Raw genomic sequence first — 22,500 nt, forward strand, 5'->3', positions numbered from 1 at the left:
ATGAACTGAAAACACTCCATTGCCTGACGGAACACACTTTTGTCTATTTTCATTTGTGTATTCTCGAATCTACCCCATGTTGATGAATGACTGAGGGAGGTTGGACTCGATCACCGGATATTTAAACAGAAAGTCACGGAGGACGACGCAAGATGTCCTAAACACACATATGAAGGTAAAGTAAAATAGAAATAGGAACTTGCTAGAATTTATGTATGTATGTATACCAGTAGATTTAACTAGTGGCATAGTGGTTAGCACGTTTGCCTCTCACGTCGAGGGTTGGGGGTTTGATTCCCACCCCCGCCCTGTGTGTGCGGAGTTTGCACGTTCTCCCTGTGCTTCGGGGGTTTCCTCCGGGTACTCCGGTTTCCTCCCCCAGTCCAAAGACATGCGCTGTAGGATGATCGGCATTTACAAACTGCCCACTGTGCCCTGCGATGGGTTCCCACCCCGTCCAGGGTGTCCCCCACCTTGTACCCAGAGTTCCCTGGGATAGGCTCCATTCTCCACGTATAGGATAAGTGGTACAGAAAACGGATGAATGGAGTACATGTCTCCTGACCAGTGCAACCGAAAAGCATTCTGCATCTCGTCTGGAGATCGCTAGCTCAAAACCCGACGATGCCACAGTCATCCATGGTCAGGGGGGTCTAGTGTGCAAAATTTCACGTGCTCACATGGGTTTATAGTGTCCAAACCGTGCCATTACCTTTTACCCCATGTAATGAGCATTTAATAGGAAGCCATAAGGGGGCTATATATCATGCAAATATCATGCGATGCACATTAATGTGATCAAACAAATGGAAATTCACGTCAAACATTGAACATGATGAAATGATATTGCTTCATGACCCCTGTTTAACGATGTAGTATAGGTGTGTGCATCAGGACTAGGAGTAGAACACTTCACCACGTGAAAGGCTTGTCCAGGCCATCACACACACACGAAAACAAACACTATTACTATTTACAGATAATACACATCCAATTGTTTGAGTGGAAATTTTGAACTATTGTGTGTGTGCGCACGCACAATGTTTATTATTATTATTTTTTTTACACACAATCAGTTTTGCTCATTTTCATTAAGGGTGCCAATAATTCTGGAGGGCATGGTACATAATATAGTGCTACTGCTAAAGTTCACACTCTTGACAGCACGAAAAAAAAACAAACAAACAAACAAACAAACTACACGCTCATTAATAGTAGAACGCATTTAAATAATCCATCGTTAAAGCAATTAAAATATGAATGCAGTTTTTAAATAATTTGACAGCCCTACCACGCACGCGCGCACACACACACACACACACACTCAGGCATTTTACACCACACACTGCTGAAGCATATACACACACAGAAATGAAATATAAATATACATACCCACACACGGCTACGAATAAAGTAGGACAGCTGAGGTCTTGATGGTAGGGGACTGTGTAGGGACCGTGTTTATATCTTGATGGGAATCAAATGTCCCCACGTGAATAGAAACGTGAACGTTTTGACCTTGTGAGGACATTTGGCTACTTATATTTTTTAAATACTACTACGACTACCACCACCAACCTGTTTCCCTTTAGTTACTGAAGTTAAGGATTAGGTTTAGGTCTTGCATAGCATTGATTAGCTGCGTTAATAATTACATCAACGGAAGGTCTTCACAAGACCGAAGAAGAATCTAGAAAGAATAGTTCCAGCCTTTGAGATAATCCAGTCGTATTCAATAATGTCGGGGATTGAGCCTCTTAATCTGAACACTGAATGAACAGCGGTGAACTGAAGCTCTTTACTGGCGGGTTAATTACCTCACCCAAACACGTCCTACACACAAGACTTAATCAGACATTTACCCAACACAAACCCAATATTACAACTCACTCCTGCACAAAATGACCCGCACGTGCAAGAGAACTGCGGCTTAAGTAAGGCGTTCGGTAGACCGGCATCATGTTGTGAAGACGCTGTTTCCGTAACAACGCACTAAAACACGCACAGCGAATAACTAAAGCATGAAGAATTCACAACATTGTATTACAGTAGTCAACTCACGGTAATACGGTTTTCACAGCAAGGCCAGTTTTCACATGTTGATACAGGTTTAGGTTAATATATAGAACGTGTCAGCATTTGGCTTCATTTTTGAATGGATTAATAGAGCAAAACTGACTAAAATTAGCCAAAGATGGCGGAATATTGACTACATTTAAAGAATATTTTCGTCAGAAGACAAAAAACTATTTTCTGATGTTCCAGTTCTGATGTCTGAATATTCTCAAGAATTAAAAGTTCATTGCTCTTTCAAAGGGTGTACCTGCATTAGCTGCTATTATATTATCATTTTATATATATAAATATATATATATATATTTAAAATGACTATCATTTATCGCAGTTATTTCTGGGACGATATATCGTCCAACAAATTATAGTTATAGCGTCGGGCCGATGTTCAACCCTCGTCGTGGTTAGTTCAAGTCTTGTCCTAATAACGCTTCAGTGCCCATGTCAGACAGCTTCTACTACTGCTCCCCAAACTGGTGTGTGGGGTGTGTGCGGGTGTGTGCGCGTGCGTGTGTGTGTGTACATACGTCTGTGCATCTGTGCTTGTGTAAATTAGGTTGTGCTTTAGCCAAAAGGAAATGACTTGGTTAACCACACATTCACATAAGTACAGATACAACCACACATTAATGAGGCCCTGTGCACTTATAGGGGCTTCAAACAACCGGCAATTTTTAAGGAAGACTGCTGACGAACACACACACACACATACACACGCACACACACACACTGGCACGCACACACACACAGGATCGCCAGAGGCCATTTCCATGGCTGTGTAGTGAACAGATGTAGCTGCTTGTGTGTGTGTGTGTGTGTGTGTGTGTGTGTGTGTGTGTGTACCTGTTTGTCGGTCAGTGTGTAGATGTAGTGTTGGTCAGGGCTGAAGAGCAGATCTCTCAGGATGGGGCTGCCCTCGCCCACCACCACGTTCTCATACAGAAGCGCTGGTCTGTAGGAGCTCACCGAGTTGATCAGGATCTGCAGGAGAAAGCAGACGACAATCCTATAAGCATCGGGAAGCACAACTGCAGAGCGAGGACGGCGCGCGCACACACACACACACACACACACACACACACACAGAGTACTTATATTTACGAAGGCAGTAATGCAAAATAACTTGCTTCATTATGAGACCCTCTAAAACATGCCTGTGTCTGGAAACTGAAGAGAGTGTTAAAACTGCAAAAGCGCAGGCATCACGCCGCTGACTAAACACAAACACGAGAGAGAGAAATAGGAAAGGAGAGAAGGAAAGCATGCTCGACCCAGTCTTTATCGACTTCCTCAAATCCCTTATGTTTAGAATGTGAATCTCTCTGGCTGCCTTTGTGTGTGTGTGTGTGTGTGTGTGTGTGTGTGTGTGTGTGTGTGTGTATATACACGTGCGTGTATGCGTGTGTAAGAGGAGGATTAGCAACATCAGTCCCTAATTGAATCAAACAAAGCAGATAGACACTCAACTGTCAGACAGACAAGAAGAGCTCGATTATGGGCTCAGCACAGAAATCAATAAAGCTAGTGCTGGTACACACTACCCAACCTGACACACACACACACACACACACACACACTCCCTCTCATTTAGGAGCAGAATGACTGTTCATTTAAACCTGTTAATCTTGATACTCTACATACTTCCCCACTGTTTAAACCCGCAGTCCCTGTCAGAGCGCTCCCTCGTCTATTATTCCTTTTACCTCAGACACATCGGGTAAATATGCACAGGGAGGGGCGTTACATGTAATTGCCAAAAGACACAAATGCAACGACAGGAATCCCAAGCGATCACGAAACGCAGGAGTCACAGAAAAGGACCAAGCCCCGTCTACACGGAGCCGCTGCTGAAAAGAAGTGAACGTGGGGATTCGAGCGAGCTGCGTTTCTTCAGCTCAGATATCCCAAACACATCACAGCTCTACAGTCAAATCCGTTTTCCGTGTCAGTTTAGCGAGCTTCGTGTCAAAAATCCATAGGAATCAGGGCTGAATTGTGTTCTCAGTGCAGTCGTTTTTGGATAAAAGCGTCTGCTACACACACAAAAAAAAAAAACACGTAGATGAAAAATGCATCACGCACAGAGCTCAGAAAAGTAGAGTTTGGCTGTGTCATATAAAAAAAAATATTTATAAAAAAATAAAAAAAGGTATTCATCTTTTTTTTTTTTTTTTTGGAAACGTGACATACAAATGACTACTGATATTCTCTTTTGTCTTCAAGATTGCTTTTTTATTTGAGCAGTCATGTCAACTGCAATCTAATAAATAAATAAATAAATAAATAAATAAATAAATAAAATCACACAAAAAGCCTGGGCACACCATCCATCGTCATTCAGACGGTGCTGTTAAAGTCCCCGTGAAGTGCCAATGTGCGTCAATGTGTTGACGTAATTTACACTGAAACAGGAAGTCAGGGCGGGACATCTCGAGCCGGCTCCTCCCCCTTTCGTTTTAAATACCCAATAGGGTTTAGTCTACCTCACAGCCCGTGCTGGACAGTTAGGAGCCCTAGCAATAGCGATGCACTGGCTTCCACCTCCTTCATCCCTTCCAGCGGAGCTCGGCGAGTCTTCTGTCGATGAAGACAACGAAGCAGAGCTTGTTCTTATATGTATAGTCAGGTGCACTCGGACAGCTAAAGACACATTTACGACCCATGCTTGCCGATATGATTTCTCTCGCTCATCAACGGCAACTTCAGCAAAGTGATTTTTATAATGCTGGGGGCGGGACACTTCAGATTCAAGAAAACATTTGACTGGAAGAGAAGCTGAAGTGCAGAATGAGGTCATCAAAATTGTTGCTCCGTATTGGCGGTAGATTGATGCGTTTTGAATGCCTACATCACCTAAATGAGAATTTAGTCACTGTTTTGGAGCACATTCGCTTATAGATAACCTGACGGCTAAAATATTCATACTAAAAGCCACAAGACGTCACCCGAGATTCAGCGCCGTGATGTTGCCCCATGCAGAGCAGAGTTACGGTTACCACCCCAAAGTGTTTTATTCTTCTTATACCATAGCAGTTTTTATTAAAGAACGGTACATCACAGGTAATTATCAGTTTATACTTACAATTAATAAAACAGTTTAATCCGTGAAACAATTTAGTTTCTGTCATCACTTACGTTAAAACACCCATCACCAGTGATGACCCATCACCAGCGCCTCTTTTTCTCACAAGCTTAATAAGACAAAAAAAAATGCAGCTCTTCATCTCAGCAAAAACCACAAAGTGTAAACTCTTTAACAAGTTACTACTATCATTACTATTATTACTACTACTATTATTACTACTATTATTAGTATTACTATTATTATTGCCACCATTACTATTACTATCATTACTATTATTAGTAGTATTACTATTATCACCATTACTATTATTACGATTAGTATTATTACTACTATTACTATTATTACTACTATCATTATTATTACTATTATTAGTAGTAGTATTACTACTATTATTATTGCCACCATAAATATTACTATCATTACTATTATTACTACTACTATTATTACTACTATTATTAGTATTACTATTATTATTGCCACCATTACTATTACTATCATTACTATTATTAGTAGTATTACTATTATCACCATTACTATTATTACGATTAGTATTATTACTACTATTACTATTATTACTACTATCATTATTATTACTATTATTAGTAGTAGTATTACTACTATTATTATTGCCACCATAAATATTACTATCATTACTATTATTAGTAGTATTACTATTATCACCATTACTATTATTACGATTAGTATTACTACTACTATCATTATTATTACTATTATTAGTAGTAGTATTACTACTATTATTATTACCACCATTACTATTATTACTGTTAGTATTATTACTACTATTATCATGATTATTACTATTATTAGTAGTAGTAGTATTTCTACTATTATTACCACCATTACTATTACTATTATTACTACTATCATTATTATTACTATTATTAATAGTAGTATTACTACTATTATTACCACCATTACTATTATTACTACTATTATTATTATTATTACTATTATTAGTAGTAGTATTTCTACTATTATTATTGCCACCATTACTATTACTATCATTACTATTATTAGTAGTATTACTATTATCACCATTACTATTATTACGATTAGTATTATTACTACTATCATTATTATTACTGTTAGTATTATTACTACTATTATCATTATTATTACTATTATTAGTAGTAGTAGTATTTCTACTATTATTACCACCATTACTATTACTATTATTACTACTATCATTATTATTACTATTATTAATAGTAGTATTACTACTATTATTACCACCATTACTATTATTACTACTATCATTATTATTACTATTATTAATAGTAGTATTACTATTATTACCACCATTACTATTATTACTACTATTATTATTATTACTATTATTAGTAGTAGTATTTCTACTATTATTACCACCATTACTATTACTATTACTATTATTACTACTATCATTATTATTACTATTATTAATAGTAGTATTACTACTATTAGTATTACCACCATTACTATTATTACTACTATTATTACTATTATTAGTAGTAGTATTACTACTATTATTATTATTACCACCATTACTATTATTACTACTATTATTATTACTATTATTAGTAGTAGTATTACTACTATTATTATTACCACCATTACTATTATTACTATTTGTAGTATTACTACTATTATTATTACTATTATTAGTAGTAGTATTACTACTATTATTACCACCATTACTATTACTATTAGTAGTATTACTACTATTATTATTACCACCATTACTATTATTATTATTATTACTATTATCAACACAATTACTATTATTACTATCATTATTATTACTACTATTATTTTTATTATTATTATTACTAGTATCACCACAATTACTATTATTACTATCATTATTATTACTACTATTATTATTACCACCTTTACTATTATTATTATTATTTTTATTATTATTACTACTATTACTATTTTTAATTCTCCTCACCTATCTATATTGATGCTATAAAATACTTTGAATTGACTCATGTTTCAGAAAACGTTACAGCTTTACCTCTGACTGCTACAAAAGTGCAGATACTGAAGTCTTCGTACAAAAAAAAAAGCTAAATAAGCCTCTCTTTATGAAAAAACTCATCAACAAACTATTAACAAGTACATGTTTTTATAAACTGCTTATGTGGAGCGTCTGTTATACGAGTCGAACTTATTAGAAAGAAAGAGTGTGTTCATCTAAACATAGGTGAACTCTACATACAGTCAGAGCCGTGCAGAAAATTAATCACCTTCTGACCAATATAATAAAATAATAAAACGCTAAATCAGCCTTTAAGGAGTCGCTATTCTCCCTCTCTGTGATGCTGTGTTTATGTACGCAGCAGTTTTGCAACAAGTAACAGGTCACTCAGACCCGCAGCGCAGTCCATCTTTGTTTCTCACTCCCCGAACGCATGCACCTACATTGTAGAAAAGGGTGTTGGAAAAGCACGCAGGCGTGCCAAAACGCAGCGTGACCTTTTCCCGACAGTTAACAAAGGTCACCGGGGGTCAATCGCTCCGACTGAAAGGTCAACGGAGGAAATCAGCCCAAACGTAATTGTACAAATTGATTTAAATTACAGCCGTGACTGCTAACGCATCATTTGAGAAGGCAGGGGAAAAAAAATAAAAAGTTCTTCAGAGCATGTTAGGGAGTAATGAAGAGAAACAGGAGAGGGGGGGGAGAGAGAGAGAGAGAGAGAGAGAGAGAGAGAGAGAGAGAGAGAGAGAGAGAGAGCGCTAGGCGATTAGAGCAGAACTCCCAGTGAGCAGATCTGCATCAGCAGAGACTCCATCATCTCACAAATAACAAACGGCGCAGCAATCCAGCCACGCTGCCTGTAGGGGGTGCGCTGCCCAGGGCACGGCTCCGGCTGTGGCTCTCAACCAGGAGCGGTAAGGATGTTACTCAAACAAGACTATTACTAGCATTATATAGCATTATATGAATTATTTTACCATACTGATTGCTTGATGTCATTTTCCATTAATTACACAGAGGCTCAATTACTAATAATGCCCAAACACCCAGCATTTAAATAAATAAATAAATAAATAAATAAATAATAAAAACGAGACGCCTTATTTTTGAAGAGCGCTGTCGCCGGTCGATCAAACGAGAAATGGTGGCCGATCATATCAAGCACTTTGAAGCCACTGGTTCAATTAAAGACTTAGCAAGACCAAGAACCCTCTGCGCCAGAAAAAAAAAACAAGCAGGTCGTTAAAGCAGAGTCGAAAAAATTTACATCGATAAAACATTGCTAATAAATTCTTTCTGCTTAAACGTGACATATCTGACTGCGCTGTTACTTGTGGGACACTCTGCATTATAAGCAATGAGCATGATAGCTGTGTGTGTGTGTGTGTGTGTGTGTGTGTGTGTGTGTGTACAGGAGAGGAGAGACACTGGCAGCACCACTATATTAACTCCATTCATCACTCATATAGCTTTTGCTAAACAGGCACGGTAAACGCAGCTGTGTGGCACATTTTATCTGTCCTTCTCCAGCTTTTCACTCTTCCCATGCATGTGTGAGCGTGTGTACGTAATTACAGGCTGTTTCCCCAAGGGTGCCCAACTCCTCTCCTGAAGGACCTGTAGTCCTGTAAGATTGGCCATTTCCCTGCTGAAACACACCTGATAATTAACTCGCGAGTTAAATCGAGTGCGTCTCTGCGCGGGGAAATCGCCAAACTCTGGCGGACTACAACAATTTCTGGACAGGGCTCCTTTTTCTCTAGCTTAAGACTATTTTCACACGACGTGCGACTAAACGTCACAAACGTGTGAATTATTCCCAAACATTTTGGCCATTACAGCCTTTCAGCTCAAGCCGGAAGCATATTTTTGCTGACACAATGCAACTACTATACGTTCAGAGGCGCCAACATCGCTAACAAGAAAATCTGAGCAGGCAGGAACAAATATATATATATATATACACCCTAGCGTATTTTACCTCAAATACCCTAGCGTATGCTGACGGATAGTACGGCTCCAGGCATAAAGGATAAAACGGATTGATTGAAAAGATACTGAACAATGTTCAGATTTATAAACCAAGTGTATTGGCTTACTTTACACAGCGGTTACAAAATGAACATGACTGCATGTTCACTCAGCATAATGTCCACACTATACTGCACATAATACTACTAATAATAATCATCATCATCATAATCATAATAATAATAATAATCTGTTTATAACTGTAGTGAAACATATTTACTGATGATTAACTGACTTTTTCGCACATCTGTATTGTTATCAGTATACAGACACTCACAAAAATACCATTACATGACTACTGACATGAACAAAAAACCAAAACAAAACCCAATCAAACTAGTCTACTGTAAAAATAGGAACATGATGTACTTAATGAAAAACAGGACATTGTGATGGACTACATACGGAATGTGGAGTATCCTGCGTATTTTACTATTAAATGACCTGTCTGTCAATTAGGGCTGGGTGATATATCGATACAACACTGATATCGTGATAAATGATTACGCGATACACTTTGATGAGATATCGTTGGTATGGCGATGTATTTTTAACGTTTTTAATAATTACAAATGAAATGGTACTGAATGATGCTGTTGGCAATTCATTTTTTTATTTTTTTTTTTAAACTTAATCTTGGGTGTCTTTGTAGGCATTAAAGAAAAGTATCGTCGAAGTCAGTTTAACCTTTTTTTTTGTTTGTTGTTTTTAAATTTACGGCTGATCTGCAGACAGTTTGTTAGTTCAGTTATATATCGTGATACGCATCGTATCTAAGAAATGTCCTCAAGTATCATTTGATATTTTTGTCATACCGCCCAGCCCTACTGTCAATACACAGTTACCATTGATCGATCTATCTATCTATCTATCTATCTATCTCTACAAATGAAAAAGCACCAATTTATATACAATTAGATAAGAAATAACACACTATGGGCCATGACATTACAGGAAAATAATCCACGCCAGGGTGGTACAACAGAGCAGAGGAGGGCCGCTACTCTAAAGTGGATTATTTTCATACAACAGAATATCCCAAAGTGCGTTATTCTTCTTGTACTTACACATTCGTTAATGAACAACACTGCTCTGTTGTGGAACGTCCATGGGACAAGTTAGTTCCTGTTCTCACTTCCACTACAGCAACTATAAACATTCATTCTCTCACGAGCCTCTTTTTTCTGTCTCTCCGGCGAAGTTAAGGCGACCAAAAAATAAATGACACCAAATGCAGAAGTTCCCTGTCCTGAAGACTCTTCCATGGCAAAAAAAAAAAAAAGGTTAGTGACCGTTACAACGTGCCGACACTGGAGACTCCTTCCAACGTTGAATGAACATTTATAGAAAACTTCACTTCACCATATTAATAATCCCACATTTAACTTTATTCAATAACAAGCTTATCATTAGATTAGGTGGAGCATCCACCGATACAAGTATATGAGCTGTCACTATAGCAACTGTAAGGTATTAGAATGAGCGCGTTAATAAAAAGCTATAGTTTATGTTAGATCCGAAAGTACTGCCAGAGATTTGCTGGTCTACATTGATTAATCCACACATCCTGCTTAGAGAATTCAGCTGCGTTGTGGTAGAAACCACTTTTAAACCCAGATGTTTAACAAGCACGTATAGGTGTGATGGTCAGGTTTCCATAAACCTTATGCAAACAGATGTGCATCAAGCAACAGGAGCATTTACTTTTACGGCATTTGGCAGACATCCTTATCCAGAAGGTTTTAATACTGAGCAGTTCAGGGTTAAGGGTTTGAACTCACAACTTCCCAATCAGTAGTTAAATGACTTAAGGACTAAGCTACTACTGTCCTAGTTAGGAAACAGTGAGGGAAGTGTGACTACTTAATAATGAGCGGCTCCCGCAACTGTTTTCCCGACCAGAGACCACAGATTCCACCTTTCTGTGCTCCATTCGTTCACGAAACTGAACTTTTTGAACGGACATGTCAAAATTCTTGTGGTCCATGTCCATTCCCCTTCAGTGAACTGGCATTTCCTTTGGGTGAATTTTACTCGCTACTGCTTTAGCCGAAAAATCAGAAAAGTCTAGTTCTCAGGTGTCTCTCATTTCGCTATTTGGAGGGGGAAAAAAATATTCGCAAAGGTTAAAGTGTACAGTCCTGTGAAAAAATAAGTGCACCCCATGGAAATTGTTGGCTGCTTTTTTTTTTTTTTTTTTTTTAAATATTTGGACAAACATTTGATCCTCTTTGAAACGGTGCCCATTAATAAAGTTATACATAACTTACATACACACCCATATACATATACGCACTATCATCCATCCATCCATCCATCTTCTATAGCGCTTTATCCTTTTTCAGGGTCACGGGGAACCTGGAGCCTATCCCAGGGAGCATCGGGCACAAGGCGGGGTACACCCTGGACAGGGTGCCAGTCCGTCGCACAATCACACACACATTCACACACTTTGGACACGCCAAACAGCCTACCATGCACGTCTTTGGACTGGGGGAGGAAACCGGAGTACCCGGAGGAAACCCCCGTAGCACGGGGAGATATATATATATATATATATATATATATAAAAACACACACACACACAGTATGTCTGAAACTGCTCTCTATTCACTATAGTGGGAGTTTTGTCATTCATGTTCCTAAGGATACCATTTGGAGGCCATTTGGTGCACTTATGAAGTCCTACAATGCACAGCTTAGGGTCAGTGTCTAAATAATTCCCCAGAGATTGGAAGCGCAGGAAACCATTGTGGACAAATAAACAGTCTCCTTTTAAATCTGCTTTTTTTTTTTGGAAGCGGTTATTCTGCTTATAACACAGCTCATCAACTACTCACCTTCCTGTGGCTCATCTATCTCGTGAATAAGAGTCTGTATCTTACTGATTGATGAAATTTTCATTGTCGCAGAACTCGGAAAAAATAAAATAATTGGCGTATGACGATCTTGCTTACTATATGAAAGCATTTATAGAAATGCGAATAGTTTCAAATCTACTTTTACACCATTTTTATTATTATATATATATTTTATTATTTTTTTTTCATGGGAAAAGGGTCTGTGTGAAGAGGCCTTAAGCGGGAATGTCTTTTGCCGGCGTGATAGTGTGACGCTACGCTTCATTTCCCAAACGGCCTCAAATCAATCACGCTAACACGGCCACGCTACGAGAGTCCCGAATCAGCAGCATGCACGCAGATAAACACACATACAGTAGGCGTGCCAGCCACGACGCAGACATGCGCCTTCCTACAGTCACACAAATCTACACCCCCCCCCCCCCCCCCCCCCCCACACGATATGACTCAGTCATGGGTCAGTTTGCTAAATGAAACCTTAAACAAACACCACCACATGTCTGCAAATGACCTTTTTACGTCACACTCCAAAAGGACCTACTGAATGCTTCCTTTTCCTTACAGTTCACCAAAACACACACACACACACACACACACCCCGCAAGTCAACACAGGAAGAGAGGCATTGCAAGCACAAACCATGTATTCAGTACACCGAGGGTGACTGTCTATACAAACAATGGATGCACTCCAACACACACATACCCTGCCACGGGAGAGAGCACGAGAAAAACACAGGAAGACACACGCTCCGAGCATAGCTGATATGGAAAGAGAGCAATCTTTAATCTGTAATCACTAAAGAACTGATAAGCCTTCCTGTGGGAACGCTAGCCGATTACCGAGCCACTGATGCCTCAAATTAGTGCTTAAGGAATGCAGACATAATTAAACAGTGACAGATTTTATATCCTCCTTCACTCTTCCCCAGATATTACGCTGGGAGTGCAATCATTACCTAGCATGCACTTAATGCGTACCTGTATGAACTACAGTCACTTCATCAGACCGAGCGCGCTCGTGAGAGGCATTACGGGCCAGAGCAGGGCTAGACTTTCGTGCACACAGACATCGTCTCAACGGACGAGACCTGGAGCAACGCTAGCATCCGAGTATTATTATTCTGACCCATAATCTCACACGCAGCATTCTCTCCGCCAGCTGCAAAACCACAGCCAAAGACGGTTTCGCTAAAAAACCCAGACGGGGACACGGAGAGAGTGAGAATATGTGTGTGTGTGTGTTAGTTGCAGGAATAGACGCAATCGTCTCACACGCTCTGGCTTATATTTGTGTGTGTTGACTGTATAAACAACAGTGAAAAGAATCTGAACAGTCATATCCACTCAGTGAACAAAGGCACAATTACATCCTGCTTTAGAAATAAAACACCTTCTCTCTCTCTCTCTCTCACACAGAGAGAAAGCCTTAATCCATCAATTGTTTGAATTGCAAGGCTTCATTTTATTTCACCTCTAGTGGAAACATGATCTGGAGGCTGTGTGTAACTCCAGCCGCCCCACCCGTCTCTAAACGCTACAGCAAAGATCTCGCTTCCTCCGAACGCAGCATGAGATCTGCTCCAGTTTCCCTTCAACCTCAGCTACCTGTCTAGAGGAAAAAAACACTCGCAATGTTTATCAAAACAATTGGCATCATTTTGACCGTCCTAACTTTTAAGCAAATGAGAATATGCTCTGTGTGTGTGTGTGTGTGTGTGTTCGGAGAGTCGGGTTATTAAAAATAAATAAATAAAAAGGTTTAACGCAATGACAATCTATCTGTCGAATCCTCCTCATATTCTTATCTGTATTTGGATTTAAACCAAAAGTTGGCACGACCTTAATGTTAATTAAACGCGAACCTCATCTCTACACTCGGGGAAGGAAAAAAAAAAAAAAAACAAAGAAAACAAGGCTGCTTGAAAATCAAAGTCTTTTCTCATGCACAAAAATATTACAACAAACAGAACTTTGCAGATGAAGAATTTAATTAACTCCTGAACGCGTACAGTTCCTCAGCTACCACACTGGAGCTCGGAAAACGGTCTCAGCGAGACGCCCCGTGGAGCTTTTCTCACACGCTTTCTATCTAACGTGACCGAGTACAGCGCTTTCCCAAAAATCACAGAACTATCGATTACGGTTCACAACAATCACCGTCTGATAATATCCGATCAGATTTATTTTCATTTCGGGGTTTGTTACATTCCAGAAAGAGCAGTAAAAGTGTGCTGGCAGAGTTTACGATAAAGCTAGACGCCGTGCTTCCAGGCTCCTTTAAGAGGCATGGTATTAGAATGATTAGAACGCCTATATGATTTTCCTATATGATTTGAAATTGAAGTTTTAAAAACAATGAAAAATTCTGGGGCGGAGAAAAAAAAAAAAAAAAAAAACCATGCACAACAAGCGTACTTTTATTTTTAAATGCGATATTTTTTTTGGAGACCCCAGCAGAGACATGCTGCCCTGAGAGCAGCACGTGGTCTGCGTGGGCTCTACATCATTATTTATAGAGCAGTGCATCTATAAATAAAAAAGCATTTTTCATTTACGAATTTCAGGACAGCTTGTTTAGAAATATGGGTTTCTTTTTGGAAGGGTGGTTAAGGTCAGACTGTGGGAGCAAAGCACTGACAATATCACAATAATAATAATAATAATAATAATAAGCCTCCTATTCATAACTGTACTTGTATCTATTTAGAACACAGAATATGCTCGATCTGAGGGGGCTTTCGCACTGGCAGTTTAGTCCAAAACAGAGCACGGTTTGCATGGAAAATTGGTAACGGACCGGGAAGTGCAGCGCGGTACCAAACCCGAGACTTCCTGTAGGAGTTCGGTTGCGCTGGGACTGGGCTGCGATTCCCGTGAATGTGAACGCGACTCTCGTATTCGGGTCCGCAGTCGTTTTACCCGATGACAAAACCATGCGTTTCCACGACTACAGATGCACCTAAAATTTACTACATTTCTCAGCTGATACCGATAAGCGATTATTCAGAGTGATACCGATAGTTCTGCCTTTTATACCTCCTTTTAAATTAATAATAATAATAATAATAATAATGTTTCACAGTCACTGGTCTCAGAAACAGAAAACACATGACTCTAACATGAACACATGAGCTAAATTCTGAAGATTAAAGTAAGATTATTAACTTATTGAATGTTATTAATTCATATTAACATTGTCTGAATTGTAAAATCCTCCTGTTAGTCTCACATTCACTCTCCACAAACAAAAGCATTTCTACTCCATCACTGAACATCACACTGGTCATATCTAATATACACTTTTTTTTATATATTAACATTAACTGGATCTGAAATATACTACTCTACAGATATATTTTTCTGTGCAATATATACTTTTTTTTGTCAACTCATCTTCATTTAAATCTTTCAACCGTGTACTGGCCCTTTAATTCAGCTCGAGCAGCACGGCAGCGTCCGGTGTAAAAGCGCTCATTCGTTAACGTACACGCCGAAAAAAACACGCACTGCTTCTGTTCTTCTGCAGCATGCGGCGTAAAATTTGAACAGTGCAGAGATTACAAACTGCAGTTTTTGTCGTACTGTGTCTTTAAACACGGTATGAATTTTCCTGCCCTCTTTTGATTGACGGGATATAATCGGCCCTGACGGTCGGATGTTTTTAAACGCGTGAAAAACGGCCTTTATCGGGAGTCTCAGGGGAACGTCATGGGACACGAGATCCATTGCTGCACAGAACACAAGCAAAATAATAATATAAAAAGAGTCTCCATGCAGGTTTCCGACGATGTAAGAAGAACACAAATGCACTGGGGGTTCGACAGAATCAAGCGAGACGCCGTGGGGGCGCCGGGAACAATCTCACGCGGATTCGAACGTCAGCAAACGCGCCCAGTGTGAAAGTCACGTAAGTATATATAAGCATTTTGTATCATACTGGAAATCACTAATACACCCTTTAATTCGTCATCCAGCTGTAAGGTCTTACTGAGGTGTTAGTCCAGCACTAGAGCAACTCCATAGCACCGTGGCATAGATTCTCCAAGTTGCTGGAAGTGTTTTGGAGGACATCATTCTTTCAAAAGATATTCCCTGGTGCGATGATGATGATGATGATGATGATGATGCTGGTGGAGGCGTCCGGCCCAAAATCTCTCGCAGGTGTTCGGATCTGGTGACGGCCACGGCATATGATTTACATCGTCGGAAGGTGCCAGCCTCGAGCTGCAGTGTGAAATCCAAAACACACCGTTATGCGCAAAACACCAACCATCCAGCGCCGCTCTATAACACCCTGACCATACCCACCACCCTCGAGTGTAAACCGTTCCATCTCGGACCGCTTTCTCCCAGTCGTGCCTCAGCCGTTCCTCCCACCTAATCCTCTGTACACACCGCCTCACCCAACAAGCAGCTCTGTACTCGTCCAACAGATCGCTGTTCAGGAAAAAGCCCCCTGAATGCGGTTAAGTGTGTGTGAGCTGTGGATCACAGGTGAAGAGGAGATCCACTGGACGGGGTGGGGACGAAGAAAGAGGATGGGTTCTCATGGAGTTTTCCCCTCGTCACCGACACCAGTCATGCTCTCTTGCTCGTTAGTGACGTAAACCTACACTGTTTTCTGCAAAGCTGCTTTTTGACAATCTATGATTAAAAAAGCGCTAGAGAAATCAAACTGAAAAAGGAGAAGAGACACGATACAAGGCTTCATGAGCAGGCTAAAACCGTCAGACATTTCAGGAATAAAACGGAGCTGGGATCTGAACGCTCAAGCTTCTTATCGTCATTAGTCTGATCGGAACTCTCGAGCCGTCACCCATCCGCTTTTTATGTAGGGCTTCGCTACCAGAAAAGGACGCTCAAACCCTGCAAAGCAAAACGCCGCAACAAAGACTGGACGCTGACGCATTATTGATGAGGAAGTAGCCGGTAAACAGGAACAGCCTGTTGTTTTGGTGGAAGTTAGCGAAACACATGAACCACCACAACACGTTGCAAAGGCACGGGAATGCTGGTGCAAGAGATGGAGCTTTTTGAAGTGATATGCAGCATGACTGGCAGGCAAGTGCACGAGGCTCGATGTCCTGATTGGTTGGATAACGGTGGTCCACGCTTTCTTATGATTTTATCCGGACTATAAAGTCTGCAGCAGTTGTTTTTTTCCTCTCTCTTTACAGTTTATTGACAGCTGCTGGAATGTGAGAGGAACTGCACCAAATATAGCAAAAAAAAAAAAAGTGTTTTGACTTAAAAATAACATATGCCATCTTTAATGACTGTTATATTCGCACCACACACACACACACACACACACACACACACACACACAACAGGCCCAGAAGGCCAATAGTGGGATTCGCACATTATATGGCAAGCGAGTGGTATACAGTGTGAACTACTGAGAGGTCCAGTGGTGTGTGTGTGTCTCTCTCTCGCTCTCTCTCTCACACACACACACATAAAAACAGTGTCATACAGTGTGAACTCAAGGGAACACACCAAAACAGGTGCAAGGACTGTATAAATTCTCTCTCTCTCACACACACACACACACACACACACACACACAGTTGAACCCAGTGACAGTATGGGCAGCAACTGCATGTTGTGAGGCAGTGGGGGAAGAGCAGGTGAAGCCACAACACCATAAGCACACACAGACACTGACACACACACAGATTAGCATACTGAACAGTGGCATGTGGCGTGAGCGGCATTCTGACAGCTGGGTGGTCGCCTGGCAACCAGGTGTGAAACAGATGCTCTGGCTGCAGTTTGGCCTGTTGCCACGGTAACATGGAGGGCACTGACCCCTGGACACAGTGGTGTGCATGTGTGCGCATTAGCAGGCACTCTTGGCATCCCTGCTTATACAATAAGCATGCATCAGTTCTGTGGTCATTAGAGAGAGCTGACCCAATGGACGAGAAACGCAGTTGCTAAATATAAACAGCCTCATTAGCAAAGTGATTAGCTCCCTTTTACTTTGGAGTGCGAGAACACTGAACACACCTCTACCTCTACTGCAAACAAGCACACAGACCGGAGAAAGTAAAAGCCCTTACGGAAACAGTTACATTTCAGTTCGGAGATAAACAACGCAGCGTGAGCCATAACAAAAACAGACGACAGGTGCAAAAATTTGGGCACCTCAATGGAATGATCACGTCAATATTTAGCAGAGCCTCCTTTTTGCTGAAATACCAGCCTGTAGTCACTTCTTATCGCCACTGAATTCTGGCTGCAGGTATTTGGGACCATTCTTCCTTGCAGAACGTCTCCCGTTCGGTCAGGCTTCCGAGCGCGCACAGCCCGCTTCAAATCATTCCATAGATTTGTGATGTTCAAGTCTGGGGACTGGGATGGCCATTCTAGAACACTGTATCCGTGTCTGTGCATGAATTCCCTGGTAGCTTTGGATCATTGTCCCGGTGAAACAATCAACCCCGGTGTAACGTCAATCTCTTGACCGATTCTTAAGAATCTGCCGATACTGGGTGGAATCCATGCGACCCTCAACTCTGACAAGGTTTCCAGTACTTGCCACACAGCCCCATAGCATGATGAACCCTCCTACAAATTTTACAGTAGGGAGCAGGTCCTTGCTGGAATGAGGTGTTCTTTTGCTGCCATAAAAAGCACTCCTGGGCGGCTGTGGCTCAGGTGGTAGAGCGGGTTGTTCACTAATCGTAGGGTTGGCGGTTCAATTCCCAGCCCACGTGCCTCCGCATTGCTCCTGATGGCAAGTTAGCACCTTGCACGGCAGCTCTGCTACCACTGGTGTGAGTGTGTGTGTGAATTAAAAGTGCATTATATAAACTATATAAGTGCGGACCATTTATCATTTCTGCTTGTGACCGGATAACCATTAGTCCACATTATTCCAAAATAATTCTGGCTTGTCCAGACGAGCCTTCGCGTACCTCAAACGACTCTGCTTGTTGGCAGTACGCAGATCGCCGTTCCTTGTGCGCTAGACTGTACGACGTACACCACCACCACCGTCAGCAAGATGTTCTCAGAGCTCTTTGGAGGCGGTCTGTGGTTTGTCTGTGACCGTCCTAACCTTTCAGATATCTTTCCTTCGTAAGGACTGCTCCATTTTCTAACCGTGCTGACCGAGACCTCAAACCTCTGTCGTCTCTTTTCGTATCCTTCTCCTAATTCATACCGATCAATCATGCTAGTTTTTAAATCATTACGGAGTTCTTTTGACGTTCCCATGTCGCTCCTTCCCAGTAGAGAATCAAAAGATTAACACAACCAGCAAGTAGCTACCTTGAATAGCCTTTTTCATGATTGGCTGCACCTGTGTTTTCAATCTAAAATGTTCATCGAGCCAATCAAATCGATCGATTTGGTGCTGCAGTCAATCAGCATTAAGTGACTCCGGGTATTCAAAATCAACACAACTGAAAGGGTGGGCCAAACCTTTACACAGCCTGTCTTTCGCATTCGATTTGAGTTCATACAACTCGACAGTGCTACACTACGAATCTTTGTCTGGAAAAAACATCACGGTATCCAGCTTTGTCTAGAAACCTGACGGCAGATCTTTTCTTAAAAACGACAGAGCCAATCATCAATACCGCCTCAGAGGGGTGCCCAAACTTGTGCATAAAACTGTAGCGCTTTGGGTAGATCGCTGCAAAATATATTTTAGACTATTAACAAGGTAAGTGTGAGGATGGAGGAGAATGGAAAAAAAAAAAACTAGGAGTGTGAGTGTGTGTGTGTGTGGGAGTGAGAGAGAGAGAGAGAGAGAAGAGAAAGAAAGATCAAAGTGTAATTGGTTAAAGCCGTGGCAAACAGACCACAATAGAATCAGACCGCTGCCAATTAAGTGTAAAGTGAGTGCATCGACTGGTACGTTTCAGCAGCATCACTCTGCTTCCACAATCTAATCAGCTGCAAAGAAAGACCTCTGACCACGCACTCTACACGCTGACGGCCACGGCACAGGAAAACGTCCCGCCTCGCGAGAAACAACACGGGATGCTCCACCTGGAATTAACTGAAAGCTACAAGGTCACTTAGGTGTTTGACAGGTGTGTGGAGCTTCAGCATGGAGGCTGATTAATTACCCAAAGTTCATGAGACGCAGCGTGAGGCGTCTGCGAGGAGCTGCTCCGGTGAAACAGGAAAGGAACAGGCATGTAAGTGACTTACAGGGCCAAGGGTCAGAGACACATGGCAACAGTCGTCTCTCTCTCTCGCTCTCTCTCTCTCTCGCTCGCTCGCGCTCTGTCTTTCTGTCCGTGTGCTCTGTTCTGTTTGAGAGAAAGGGCAGTCCGTGCCATCACGTGTCACTGTTAGTTAGCATGTTAGCAGCGGATGAAGCCGTGTGCTTGTCAGTTCTGCTTCTTGTAAAATCCTCACCAAAGGCTGACTTCTCAGGAGCCATTTTCCGTATCGGGTGTGTGTTCTTCAAAGCAGAGCGCAAGGCTGGCTCTGGTGCTCATTAGCTGCTCGAGAAACCTACCGATTCCTAGAACACGGAGCTAACAGGAAGGTTCAAACAGCAAACAGATTTCCCTGCTGGAAAAAAAAAAAAAAACACAATACCAGAACAGTCACAGAAATTCTAACGGTTTCCACTTCAAATACCATTACAAACCATCAGCTAAGCATTACAACCATTTCCGGTCCTTCATGGTATCCACTAGACACAGCATGCCACCAATAGAAGGCAACAAATTACCAGTAGAGACCCACAGGGACCATTACAGTTTCTATTAAAACCATTACAAATTCTATGAGGGTGTCTCCAAAAGGATCAAATGACAAAATAAATGATTAAACGACACCAAGAGCGAATGCTTCGATATGGACTGAATAGCCTGTTGCGATGTACAGATGTACGCTGCGTGCGGGTGAAAATAAAGCTTGGCTTGCGGCGGGCTTCAAAAACAAACAAAAACCCAGTCGCATAACTGGGTTGCATTTAAACGGCAACACTGGTTTATGCTTCATCAATTCATTATGAATCAATTTCATCGAGCCTATTTCTTTTCAGTAGACTGACATGCCTTGAATACGACATAAACTTAAGTAATAGGCTATAAATACTGTAGTTATACTTGTTGTGCTTGTGCTTTCCAGCAGACTAATGGATTTTCTTCACGGTATACGGAATTTCCCCACAACAACGTGCTTAAGCTCAACAGACAGTGATGCTGGTCAGTGAAAACAAATAAATCAAAAGAAGCAAAACAAGGTCACGACATAAAGCCTGACGCACCGTTATCACGCGCTACTAATGTACGGAAAACCTAGAAATGGAAAAAGCGGCAATATCACTTTACACTCTTATTGCGAAAATCACTGCTGTGTTGAGCAAGCCCGGCCTACGATATTTTGATCAAAACAACACCATTTTGTTTAGATCACACGAGTTTCCACGACGTTTATCAGACCAGGTGATCAGACCGGTCCGATGAGCCACTGAAAGCACACTTTGAGATCGGTTATAGCGTCGGATTTGGTACCACGGCCTCCGATCAGTACCGCAGTGACGGTTAGAGAAGGGTTTTCCTCAGCGGATCAAAGCCTTAGGAGCGCAGACACAAAACTATTAGCGCGGCGCAGGAAGGAGACGGCACGGCACGGCACGCACACACAGGAAGAAGCTAATTCACTTCCACATGTGGCCGGCACATTTTCTTAACGTACACACCATGTGTTTTACAGAACAGGAGAAAGGGCCGACGTGCTCCCTCATGATTGTCAGAATCGCGTGTGTCTGGAGCCAGCGCACCTCTAACCCTGAAGTTTTCACAACGTTTGCCTTTCTCTTTTCTAAAAGACGTCCTGTCGTGTTTACTCCATGTTTTTCTGCCTTTCTGCTCCGGTCTCTTGAGATTCTCCTCATCGCACTCTGAAGGCTCGGACCGCGCCGCAGTCAAGAGACGCGCAGAGGAAATGATGAAACCGTAAACGAGAGGGGCCAAGCACACACCGAATCCATCTTGTTAATTGTGACACTAAGCTAGCCAGAGGACGGATGGGGAAATGATTTGACTGTGTCCGGCATGCGTTTTACTGGCGTGTGTGTGTGTGTGTGTGTGTGTGTATGTATATATATATATATATATATATATATATATAGAGAGAGAGAGAGAGAGAGAGAGAGAGAGAGAGAGCGCAAGAGAAACGCAGAGCCCCATCCAAGAGGTTGCTACGGCAACCACTCCGTCCTGGCTAAGTGGCCGAGACGTTGGACGGCGGGGCTGCTAGCTGTAGGATTAGAACATGGCCAATAAAAAGATCAATCAAAGTGATTAGGGCTAGTGGAGCAGGGATATAGAAGTTAATACACGCCGTACATGATTGATTAGAGCCCGTGTCAGTTAGAATTACAAAGACGAGTCATGAGCTACAGCGATTGATTAGACAATTACCAATGAATACAGAAATGCCACACATACTATACCACACCGTATGAAGGGAGAGAGGGAAAGG

The 22,500-nt window shown here is 41.4% G+C and overlaps 1 protein-coding gene across 3 annotated transcripts in view; it reads right to left on the bottom strand.

Annotated features, from left to right (window-relative positions):
* plxna1b (plexin A1b) overlaps positions 1–22,500 on the bottom strand; it is a 236,687-nt gene that overhangs the window by 102,940 nt on the left and 111,247 nt on the right. For all 3 annotated transcript variants that reach the window (XM_053636054.1, XM_053636055.1, XM_053636056.1), the window contains exon 4: positions 2,917–3,054. In XM_053636054.1, coding sequence (XP_053492029.1) covers positions 2,917–3,054 — 138 coding nt within the window. The remainder of the gene's footprint in view (positions 1–2,916; positions 3,055–22,500) is intronic.

Source organism: Ictalurus furcatus, chromosome 11 (assembly GCF_023375685.1).
Source record: "Ictalurus furcatus strain D&B chromosome 11, Billie_1.0, whole genome shotgun sequence".
Classification (NCBI taxonomy): Eukaryota; Metazoa; Chordata; class Actinopteri; order Siluriformes; family Ictaluridae; genus Ictalurus; species Ictalurus furcatus.